A 12,568-nucleotide genomic window follows, 5' to 3' on the forward strand; every position below is an offset into this window, starting at 1 on the left:
CTTTATTTTCATCACCTTCCACCTTCTCCTCTCCTCTCTCTGTCACTCTTTCTCTCTCAAACACACACAGCGCTCTGTCCGTCTCTATGTCCTCAGTCCTGATAACAGCGCTACTATAATGCCTAAAGTTGCGGTTTGCGGGTTGGGTTTGGGTGGTTGATTAACGCATTATTCTACATGTTGGGCCGTGCGGATCTGGCTCTCCTAACGGGCTGGTGGGTGCGACTGAACCGTGCATCACTAATGAGCGCAGTCAGGAGGACTCAGAGTAGCTGCAGGGCTGCATTCTTCATCATTCAACCCGTGTTTTTCATCCGAAAATGAGAAGATGAAGACTAAAATGACAAAATCATTGTTTTGGCTAGACTAGATTGACGTGAAGTGAACAGCCTGCCTGATTGAGACTCATCCCAACAGTTACTAGTGAGAATGCTAGCGCACCATTTTGGCAGCACCATTTTGGCAGCACCATTTCTTCACCAAGTTTGTCACTAGAGAGGCGTTTTCACATTCTTCTACTGATGTCTGTGCCCTTCCCTAAAATCTGACAATCAAACGTACCCCTGGCGAGCTAGATTTGGTACGCCACAAGTTCGAAAGCCAATCACTGTCTAATACGCAATATCGACACACAGACAGGGAAACAGTCTTGAACACAACACCAGCAAAGAGACCTGAAACCTCCAGCCACAGACCGTATATAAGAAGTGGACGTAGTCACTATGAAGTCACCCATTGGTTTGTGGAGTGCCTCGAGTTCGTCATTTTGTAACCAGAAGTGACACGAGAGGGTGGAGCTAAGTACAACTGATCACTGAATAAGATGTTTTTAGGTGACCAAAAAAGTTCAAATTAACTTCCATGAAGTGAAAACACACGGTGAAAGGGTTAAAGTTCTAACACGAAAACACGGACAACTCCCAGACCGGATAACGCCGTGGTAGCGACCTGTCAATCACAAGGTAGCCCCGCCCTAAAGCATCCCCTGCTTTATGGTCTATCTGACTCTAAATGGGACCATCATTTACTAAATGAACATCATGCTGTATTGAAGAAGACTACAAACTAGCGCTTGAGACCATAAACTCATGTTTACAATGTTTACTGAGGTAATAAATCAAGTAGAGAAGTAGGCTCATTTTCTCATCGACCTCTATTCAATCAGACTTCTTTTTGCAACCAGAGGAGTCGCCCCCTGCTGGATATTAGAAAGAATGCACGTTTAAGACACTTCCATATTGGCTTCACTTTTCAGACCTGCCTGCATTCTACATTGAAGTTGGTAACCTTCACCATCACACCATGTGGTCAGATAGTGGCACTGAATGAGCCACAAGCACAACAGCAGCATTCTGAACACCCATGCAACCAGAGATTACGGTCAAGCCAGCCGTCTCTCCTATCTCCCTGGTCTAACTAGCTCACTTCATTTAAATCATTTTCCAGATGTTGCTTCGCGAGCTACGTTACTACGTCTGCTCTGCCTGTGTCTGTCTCCAACGTTAGCAGCGGCTGGTTTAACCACGGAGATGCGAGTGACAGCTAGCTTGAGCGCAGTAACCAACGATAATTTCTTGTCCTTCACCTCTCAAACAAAAGCATTAGTGACCCATCCAGATCAGATAACTGTAACTTTATACTTTCATATTGGCAACAGTATAAGGGATGGAGTCTCCTAAAGATATAACATCACATAGCTATCGTCGCCAAAGTACAGCTCCGGGGACGTAGCTGAGACAACTTTTCTACTAGCTAGCTATGCAAGCTAACGCTGTCTGGTTATGAACTCCTTGAACAGAATATAGTAAGTTTCAACACTGCTCATTTTAGAAAGGCCACCGCAAGAAAACGTGTTCTTTGTTTAGATTATCAAACGGACAATGGATCATAGACGTTTGTTTCTGGCTGCCAGCGTTATAGCTGATGAGCTAGTGAGCTAGCAAGCCGGTGACAGGCAGAATTGCATAGTGAAAGCGAAGCTTATGGGAAACCAATCTGAACGCACATTACATAAATAAAGAACACGTTTTCTTGCGGTGGCCTTTCTAAGATGAGCAGTGGTGAAAGTCATTATATTCTGTTATGATAAAGGAGCTGATAAGCTAGCGTGCTAGCTAGTTGAGAAATTGTCTACTTCCACCTTAATGATTGAAATACCACAGCAGGTACTGTATACGGGTCACACATGCCTAAGATTGTATGTATATATCTATATAGATAGATATCTATCTATCTATCTATCTATATGTATAGATAGATAGATATTTATATATCTATCTATCTATATATATGTTTTTCGTCATTTGAGAGGTCATCTAAACACTTGTGGGTTGTAAAAAAATAAAGATTTGACAGGCTTGTGCGGCAGCTTTGTGGAGTTCCCAGTGTTAGCCGCCATGATGGAACGTGTTTTCCCATCCAGGCTCTGCGCCAGTCACATGACTGATAATTATAAACAGAGAGGTCTGTGTGTAACTTCAGTGCAGTTATGTGGAAGAGAACAGAAAAGGTAGACACTAACTTCTTGAGAGCAGTGATGAGGTACATGCTCCTTGGCATCAGCAGGAAGACCTGGTCTGTGAGCACAGCATTGATAATCTTCCTGGCTACATAGTCTGGCTCCAGGATTGGCAGCAGCCTTGGCCACCTGATGAACACAAGAACAAGGATTAAGAGAAAAAAAAAAACAGCACTGAACAACTTACCAACAATTATTACGTCCCCGTTTGCCCTCTCTTTGCAATGTAATTTCTGTAAAAGTTCAAAATGACTGAGGATTGTACACTCCGTTGAAGATCCATTGTTATGTGTTTGGTAAGGTATCTAGCTATGGACACCTGTCATTACATGCTGAACACAGGTCAAAGAGTTTTAGGGTGTTTTGTGTTGTTCAAAAGGGTACATGTGTGAGAAGTAGAAAGTGACAGGTCAGGTGTTTGGTGCTGGCGTAAAGCATGTGTCCCGATGGCTTCAGGGGGCTGCTGGACGGGTGAAGGCAGGGAGACAGAAATAAAGATTGACACAAGTCTTCAAACACCTTTAAAACCTGACCCCAGGACATCCGGGAGTGTGTGTGTGTGTGTGTGTTTGTGTGTATGGGCAGGTCAAAAAAGGAAGAAACTGTCAGTCCAATATCTACCAGCCTGGGTGTCACCACAGAGACCTCAGGCAAGTAGCTCCTCTCTTGATAGAGCTAGGTAAAGTTTGTGTTTTGTATTACTGAAAAGTAGGAAGAAATTAGACGTTAGAAGACGCCTCACAAATATGTCACTTCATTTTTAAAAAGGCTCAATTATTTAATAAAACAATTGGTCGCTGTAGTTTTTAACACATGTCGGTTGGTTTGGGTTATTTATTGGATTTCTTGACAATAATAATATAAAAGAAAAATCACCAGACTTATCCTTTAATGTTTAAGACCTACATGTTAGAGGAGATCATTCTCTGAGGGCTCATCATACAAGTGACACATTATGCATAGTCATATGATCCATGTTGTTTATATAAAACATTGATTAATGCAGCTATAAATAGTATTACCAAAATATCCAAAAAACATAAAAGACAAGTCTTCAAAGTCAGTAGCTGTATATTTGCTGTGTATGACACATGCTCTCACGTTGTGCCACCAGTTAATCTTTAGAAACATATGAATGCAGAATCTGGAGGCAACAGGATACGATTTTTGGTACCGGAAGTGTTCTGGTTTACGTTTGTAGTCCGAGCAGTATTGACCAATCACGTTGAAGCAGGCTTTGGTTGAATGCAGGTAAACAGGCGGAAAGCATTGGCCGAAAAGCAATCTCTGAAGAGCATCGGCTATCATCTGACGATGACTTACGCTTGGGCCAGACTGCCCGTGTGAGCAGTGTGTGACTTAGTGCCTCGCTGAACTGCTAAGAATCCCTTGCTAGGGTTGTCCATAATGGCAGCGTTTCTGCTGACGGCCCTTTCTTTCTTTGTCTTTCATAATGGCCATTTCATTTCATTATAAATGTCATATTTATTTTATGACAGAAAAAGGTTAAGAAGCGTGTGGTAATTTGTAAATAATAGTAATAATCCACCATTACAACCCCGTACTATATTCATTCATGGAGCCTTGCAAGTCACTGCATGTTCTACAACACTATCCTGTAACTATTTCAGAATAAAAGCCTCGTGTTAACAAATGATGGAATTCTGTCCACAGAATAAAAAAGCTTTTTCATGTCCGTGACATATTTCACAGATACAGCCATTAAAACTGTAGTAATGTTGCTGTTATGATGTCTTTAGTTGCTGTGAACCGCGCAGGCAGTGTGGCTGCTCTAACCTGTTAACATGGACGCCGAAATAAAAAACAACAGGTTCCGGAGCCGCTAGGCGCTACTGAGGTTCCCTGTGTGGCCCGAGCGTTAGCTTTTTATCAGCTAAAAAATAAAACAGAGCAGCAAATAATGGTAATTTTGACCACAGCTGATGAAACGTTGTTGGTATCTACATGGAGGTAAGCCCCTCCTCCTCTACGGCGCATCTAGCACAAGTGACATGAATAAACACAAATGATCCCGCAGTCATATAATAGTCATAATTTGCTTCTGCCCTCTGGGGAAAGAAATTACAGCGTCAGGATAAACTATTAACAAAGTAAGAGAGGCCTGGTGGAGAATTGCAGAGAGGGAGGTCCCGTCACCTCAGATTCAGTGCTTGGTCCTGTGGATTTGTAACTGTGACCAGTGGAGGTCTCTGAACCCTGGTGAGATGTGGTCTTTGCAGTGGTGCAGTTGAGCAAGCCGCCAGCAGAACCAATGGATGCATTTTAATGTGAACTAGTGGAAGAACTGTTGCATTAATAGCAAACAGGCGGGGGTTCTTACCAATATGAATCACTTAAACAAGGAAAGGTGGAAATGGAGGCTTGTCTTTACTAATGAAGCAAATATTAAATAAAGGCATGGCACTCTCATCTGTCTGTGTATTGTAATCTTACAGCTCCACTTCATGCTCCATAAAAATCCTTCTCTCTGTCCCAATCCATTTATATAATATATTATATATTTCCCTTGGAGGTCCCTAGCTTTCATGGCTGTCATGTTCCTAATTGAAATAAAGGACGTCTTACACCTCCTCTTTATTCCTCTCCTCTACCACGACAAGTCAGTCGATCTCACCGGCTCTCCTTCTGAGTACTGGCCATCACAGCCTGGCTATAAAGGCCCACAGCTAGCACTGCTGAGTGGCTTTCTGTATGGGCTGTTACACCCACACAGAAACACCCACACACATCTCAATAAACTCAGGACAAGGAAATCTATAGGAAGCTATTAACACAGATCGTGTTAGACCAATCATTTGAAGCTATCAGAGCGATCCAAAGAGCACCATCACTACAGTTTATAGTGTGTGATTAGTGCTGGTGGCTGCAGCTCTCTCCACAAATAACACAAGATGTCATTTCCACTGGTGACTACATATTAACTTGCCATTTTGAGGGTGCCAAAACTAACAAAAAACTAAAGCAATAACACTTTAACAATACTCTACCCAAATTACAGTCCTATATTTGCTCCCTTCCTCCACTGGTATCTCTCCAGGCAGATAGCGCATGGTTTTATTTGTCCAGTTTTGGAGATATGCATACTACAAAATGCAAAAAGACTAAAACATGATACCATAGTTTTTTCAGGACTTCATGTGCATGTGTGCCTCTGATCAAGGACTTTTGTCAGGGAGCCATGTAGGCCTCCGGGCCTAACAACCTTTTTGGGGGAAACTGTAGACGTTAAAAAAACAAAACAATGACAGTCAAATCAGTGAAAATCATGTAAAGAGACCTACTTAGTTTGAGCTCCATCAAACATCCCAGTGTTGATGAAGTATGGGCACACAATGGTGGTCTTGACGCCATCTTTCCCAGTTGCCAGCAGCTCCAGACCCACCGACTCTGCGAAACCTACTGCTGCAAACTTACTGGCACAGTAGTCTGCAGGGAGGAGAGAAAAAAAACACATGAGCATTTTAAAAGGCATTCAGTCAGTAAGAAAAGGGCTATGTCCACACTCGGCCACTAAATGTGAAAAGCAGTGGCGGCTGGTGACTCATAATATTTGGGGAAACAGGAAGAAAACCAACCACTGGCTACTTATCTCTACTTTTTTTCTTCTTCTTCTTTTCATTGAACAAAAGAAATAGGAAAATGGCTGATCAAATCCCTATTTGTAACTCTGACAAAATAAACGTATGCAGGTTAATGACATCAGTGGTATTCTAGAGAGTGATTGCAGAGAAAGGTAAAGGTGACTTTAGAACTTTACTCCCTGACTGAGTCTCAGCAGCCTCCGTCATCGTTTTACAAAAGCTCTGTTTTTCACATCCACACTGACACACACAACATGAGGCCAGTCTGTTTGGATTATGGAGAATTATTCTCTCTGTTGTGAATAGCCCCGAGGGTCGGCATGACATCAAGTTCCTCATCTGTCCATCTCCGCGAGGGTCTGCACACTCACATGCAGCGCAACATTACTATACACACCAGTGACGGCTGGTGACTCAAAGAATTGGGGAGGACAGAAGGAAAACCAACCCACGGTGTCATGTTATTTTATTTAGTTATTTCTTGTATTTAGCACTTGCACCGAACGAAGCCATGAAGTCAGCCAACCTAAAGCAACATCTGATTACAAAGCATCCGGAATATCAGGACCAAAAAAATGGTATTAACATGATTCAAACTGAAATGTGTTTCTGTTTATCACTATCAACGGGTCTGAAGTATCGATTGGAAAGTTTTAGAACACAAAATGGTTCCAACGGCATCTAAGAGTACAAATGGTAGTCAGCATCATGCTTAATCTGTGCTACAATAATGAGGGGGTCCTTGGGAAATTTTCTCCCACTTAAGGGGTCCCTGGCCCCAAAAAGTTTGAGAGCCCCTGACCTAAATTATGTGCTGGTGCACCTAAATGAAAAAAGTTAAGTGCACCAGTGCAACCAATTGAAAAATGTCTGGAGCCCTGTCGGTCAGAAGCTGCCTCAATCAGTCACAAGGAAGGAATCATAGTTTGCACTCTGCTCTACTTTTGTCCTCATTGCTCATCATAAAATTTCTTTCCAAATCACTGACATTATTTCCCCTGTGATCAACTGATTGAGAGGTTAACGTCACGTTGCCGTACAGTCATACCAGAGTAGTTTTAAGGTTACGAGTATGAGTATATGAGCACAGTATCAGCTGACACCTGATACTACTATCGGTGCATCCCAGTTGGGACATACACTTATCTATCTGTAGTACAGTAAGATTGGAGCAGAGTTCAGGATGTGCAGTACTTTAATAAAGATAAGAGAAATGACTCAGATCCCTCCTTTTTGAGCTATTGTTATTTTTCAGGACCAATTTTGAGGTACTTCTACTGCATCTCAGAGGGAAATATTGAACTTTTTACTTCAATACATTTATTTGACAATATTAGTTATTAGCTACTTTGCAGATTCTTAATACAAAATATAAATCAACTAATAAACTATGGTGTATTACTAAGTAGTATATATTTATTAAGTACATAAGGTAGTTAAAATTAGCTCTACCTTTACCAGCTGCAACATTAAAGTGATGAACAAGCTGTGAGTACTTCCTCCACCACTGTGCTCTAGTTGTAAACAATTTAATCACAAACACGTTGGTCGGGGTGGATGTCGGGAGGCCCACGGTCTAAGACTTTGGAATGCTCTAAGGTATCCTATAGAAGACCTGTGGAGAAGAGAGGCAGCCTCTCTTCAAAGTTTTAACACAGTTTTGAACAGTAACAGCAGGACTTTAGAGACGTAGTTCATGTCACCAATTCAGAGACAAAAACAGGTTTGTTATTTTGGTGTTTTGCTTGAATCCGTCTCTGACATTCTTGTCAGTGGGAATATTTCATTGAGGATGCTGTCTGCTGTTTGTTTACTGCTGCCCAGAGGTTGAGTCACTCACAACACTGAGTCAGACAACACTTCTACTGATTTACAAGATCTCAAATGAGGACTTTTCTACGAATTGTGTACCCTGCAGCAAAATGAGTTACAATAAACATTCACTGACCAGGGGACAGTATTCGCTACTCTGACAGACCCTTGAAACAGTCACTGGACCCTGAATTCCTCCAGGGATGTTGAACTGGCCGTAATGCATTCTAAATATTCTGAAGAGATATGAATGATTTATATGTACAGTCATGATAACTGCAGAGGAAATGTCAATTCATATACATGATCAAAGAATGCTGCACATGGCCTTCACCCTTAATGATCCCAGGGCTGACACATAGAGGCAGACAGCCATTCACACTCAGATTAAGAAGTCAACAATTAACCCAACAACACCTGTGGGAGGAAGCTGCAGGACCTGGAGAAAACCCACGCTGTCATAAAGAGAACATGCAGACTCCACACAGAGGGGCCCATGGGTTTGAACTCAGAACCCGTGAGGCGACCACCGTGCCGCCAAGAATGGGGACATAGCTAGCCTAAGTCTAAAGCTTGATACCGGCCTTACGCCAAACGATTTCACTGTCGCAGACATATTTCCAATGTCGGAATAAAATCAGGAGAGTTTTGCTGGAGTTGTGGCGGGCTCCCGTGATCTCGATCATTTAGTGTAAGGTGGTCATAAAACTCAGTTTGAGCTGTCTTAAGTCAGTCTTTTTCTGGTCTTGACGTTCCGATAAAATCAAACAACTTTAATATTATCATAAGTTCAATGACGCGATCATTGTCAACAACCAATAGGTGCGCTCTCTCCAGCACCAAACAGGAAGCAGCAGACGGGGTAGAAAGTAAACATGGAGGAACTGGTGGAGTTGTTGAGTGAACAAGAGTGCCTCTTTGACGTGTCCTCCCATTTGTACCACGATAGAGTGGAGAAGGAAAAAAACTGCAGTGAGTATGCTATATGCTACAGCTAGCTAGCTAACCACTGTCCCAAACGGGGCTACTTGCAAGCTAACGTTAGCTGCTGGAATGTTTTCCATTAGCCTACGAGCTAATCGGACGTCTCAGCTGAAGATTGCTGGTTTCAATCATGTAAATCTGGCTACAGTACTCGCTCTCTCTCTTCCTCTCACATATACACGTGTGTGTGTGTGTGTGTGTGTGTGTGTGTGTGTGTGTGTGTGTGTGTCTATATAATTGGACAGATATATAACTTTTTACGGATGGGTCAGGACAAAACTAAACTAAATGACACCCAAACACAAACTGCCTAACATGAACATGATGTCACATTGAATGAAGGAGGTGACATTAAAAACGGTAGTTTGACCATAAGACTACAAATTTTCACCTGGATTTTTCTACGTACAAAAACTTGATGCTGCGACATAACTTACATGCATGACATGATTAGGAGGAGAAAACACACACCTGCCAATCCATTGACTCCTATGAGTCCAGCAGTACTAGCGATGCTGACAAGATGGCCGTGATTGTTGGCAATCATGGCAGGAAGGAAGGCTTTGTAGGTCTGAGCGGAGAGAGACACAGAAAACAACAAACTAAATATAGAAACCTAAACAAGGGTTTCATTGTACAGTTCAGAGGACAACCACTATCAAAGTACACCATTTTAAACACACTGCAAGATGTTTGCATTCATTATCTGGATTATTTTGTACCAAAAACAAACAAAAAAAGGTCAAAGGAAAATGAAGTTAAATGTTTCGAGAGCTTTGACTGACTGACCCAGAAGTGAGCCATGGTGTTGACCTCCATCGTCTTCTCAATCAGGGAATCAGGCGCTTCCGTGAACTTCTTTCCCGTCACGATCCCGGCATTGTTCACCAGAATGCTGACGTCACCCACCTCTCGCTTCACCTGCATGGAGCAAAGGAAAATGTCTGTCATGTATGATAAAACCCCATTTTGTGAAAAGTAGGGCTGTCAAAGTCAAATCCATAATAACACGTTAAAGCACTTTTAACGCCACTAATTTCTTTAACGCATTAGCACAACTTTGGGTTGTGGCGGGCTCAGCTTTAAAGCTAGAGTGAAAATACTGGTATCATATGAAATTAAAAAACCTAATGAATCCATTGGTACCAACCATGTCATACTAGCTTGTCAGGAAGGAGGCTAAATAACGCTCCAAACCTGCGTTCAATTTTGGCGAGGAGAAACTGACATGGCCATTATCAAAGGGGACCCTTGACCTCTGACCTCTAGATATGTGAATGAAAATGGGTTCTATGGGTATCCACGAGTCTCCCCTTTACAGACATGCCCACTTTATGATAATCACATGCAGTTTGGGGCAAGTCATAGACAAGTCAGCACACTGACACACTGACAGCTGTAGTTGCCTGTTGGGCTGCAGTTTGCCATGTTATGATTTGAGCATATTGTTTTATGCTAAATGCAGTACCTGTGAGGGTTTCTGGATAATATTTGTCATTTTTTTGTGTTGTTAATTGATTTCCAATAATACATATACACACACACACATTTGCAAAAAGCAGCATATTTCTCCACTCCCATGTTGATAAGAGTATTAAAAACTTGACAAATGTCCCTTGAAGGTACATTTTGAACAGATAAAAAATGCGTGATTAATTTGTGATTAACTATGGACAATCATGCGATTAATTGCAATTAAATATTTAATCGATTGACAGCCCTAGTAAAAAAGACAGAGCTCCTAAGTATGCACATTTTTACTTGAAACGTTACCAAGCAGAAGAATGTTGAGACCCTGCATCGAGTCACCATTCCAGGAATTAGGCTGTTTACATTGTACATGAAATGTCTCATCACCAGCTATGAATTCCTTCCGATATTGAGCAGACTACGATTGATCTGCTCAATCTTGTTTGGACCAATCAATAACATGTCTGCTGCTCTTTCACCAAGTGCAATCCCCTTTACAAGTTGAAAGGCAATATATATATATATATATATATATATATCATATCATATCATATCCTATCCTGAAAACCCTTTTGGTCTTCACCAACACAAAGAGAGATCAAAGTCCGTGACCTCTGCAGGCAGATAGATCAAAGCAGAGGAAACCCTAGGCATGCGGAAATCACTGTGACCTGAGTCAAAGGTGAACCATCTGTTTTGGTTCCCCATGCACGACAGTCCTCATTATGTCAGGCACAAGAGAGTGTAGATACGTAGGATTTGCTGGAGGGTGACCTGGCTGATGTTTTTTTTGTGCTGTTTTATGTTTTTGTTATTCTGTTGATTGTTTGGAGCATGTGATGCAAAACTAATTTCTGTGTGAACGGACAATAAAGTTTTATCTTATACAAATAAAATGTCAAAAGGTCATGCTATCCCCCCCAAGATGAAATACACTTCCTAAACACATGCGTCTTCGCTAAAACCTTACTATTTAGAACACTTCCGCATAAACAGTCTCATGCTTACGCAGGCACGCTACTCGTCTTTTAAATAGTCAGGTATTAGAGAAGGTGCATGTGTTTGTGAAGTAGTGAGCATACGGCTGGATAAATGAGACTTGGATTATACTGCATGAGTTGTGTGAGAGTTTGTAAACGGATGTTTTGACATAGTTTTGCTGTTGTTAAACGCGGCCCCCCATTTACTTCAATTCATCCAGGATTTACTGAGAGAAAAAGTTTTTTTCAAGGTAACACGGGGTGAGTAGTTGATATACAAATGGTCATTTTGTGGGTGAAGTATTCCTTTAACCCCTTGACACTCCAACAGCCTGCTAGCAGGCTGGCCGCTATTCTATCTTTCGGAGGTTGTTCGGGCTGAGTTTTCAAGCTAGAGTGAAGATGTCAGGAAGATCACTAAATAACGCTACGAAGTTACGCAAAATTTTGGCGAGGAAAAACTGGCATGGCAATATTCAAAGGGGTCCCTTGACCTCTGACCTCAAGATATGTGAATGAAAATGGGTTCTATGGGTACCCACGAGTCTCCCCTTTACAGACATGCACACTTTATGATAATCACATGCAGTTTTTTTGAATGCAGTATAAAAGTGTTATTTTCTCCTATTCTAAAATGTTGTGTTTGAATATTTCTGCATACTGGGGTCCCTAAACAGTCTTGAATTACATAAATTGTGTATCAATGTAAAGCCGAGAATCTTGTGGATCCAATGAGTCCAACTGTATTCCTGTGTGATGATGTTAGTCCCCATAGGAGCCATTTCATTGCAGTGAGACCATTTTTTGAAACTTGACCTCACTGTAAAAAATGACCTGTGGTGACCTCTAGGATCATCACAGCCTCATGAAACTTTACAGCCACAAACTAAAGACCTAGAGCATTCAGAGGATGGATGGTTTTCCTAGCTAGATTGACAATAAGAAGATTTCTGAGCAGTTGACACAACAGAAGTGCTCGCCATCCAATCGCCAAAAAATGCAATTCTAGCAGAAATCTCCAAATGTAAAGACGTTTTTGATCCCAAATCACAGCATGGCCTTTTCTATGGTGTTCCTCAAGGTCTTGGTGTCTTAATGTGGTATTTTGGAGTGATTGTTCATCATTTTTATCAATTCGAGTGGTAATTTTTTTTTTAAATTTAGCACCAAATCCGTGTAACAAATGATATCAACCCAAAAAT

General features: G+C 41.6%; 1 protein-coding gene across 3 annotated transcripts in view; it reads right to left on the reverse strand.

Annotated features, from left to right (window-relative positions):
- Positions 1–12,568, reverse strand: part of LOC119498726 (epidermal retinol dehydrogenase 2-like) — a 37,460-nt gene that overhangs the window by 19,064 nt on the left and 5,828 nt on the right. For all 3 annotated transcript variants that reach the window (XM_037787774.1, XM_037787773.1, XM_037787772.1), the window contains exons 3-6: positions 9,706–9,837; positions 9,388–9,487; positions 5,821–5,965; positions 2,522–2,647 (exon numbers count right to left, since the gene is read on the reverse strand). In XM_037787774.1, the coding sequence (XP_037643702.1) occupies positions 2,522–2,647; positions 5,821–5,965; positions 9,388–9,487; positions 9,706–9,837 (503 nt within the window). The remainder of the gene's footprint in view (positions 1–2,521; positions 2,648–5,820; positions 5,966–9,387; positions 9,488–9,705; positions 9,838–12,568) is intronic.

This window comes from Sebastes umbrosus, chromosome 12 (genome assembly GCF_015220745.1).
Source record: "Sebastes umbrosus isolate fSebUmb1 chromosome 12, fSebUmb1.pri, whole genome shotgun sequence".
NCBI classification, from domain to species: domain Eukaryota; kingdom Metazoa; phylum Chordata; class Actinopteri; order Perciformes; family Sebastidae; genus Sebastes; species Sebastes umbrosus.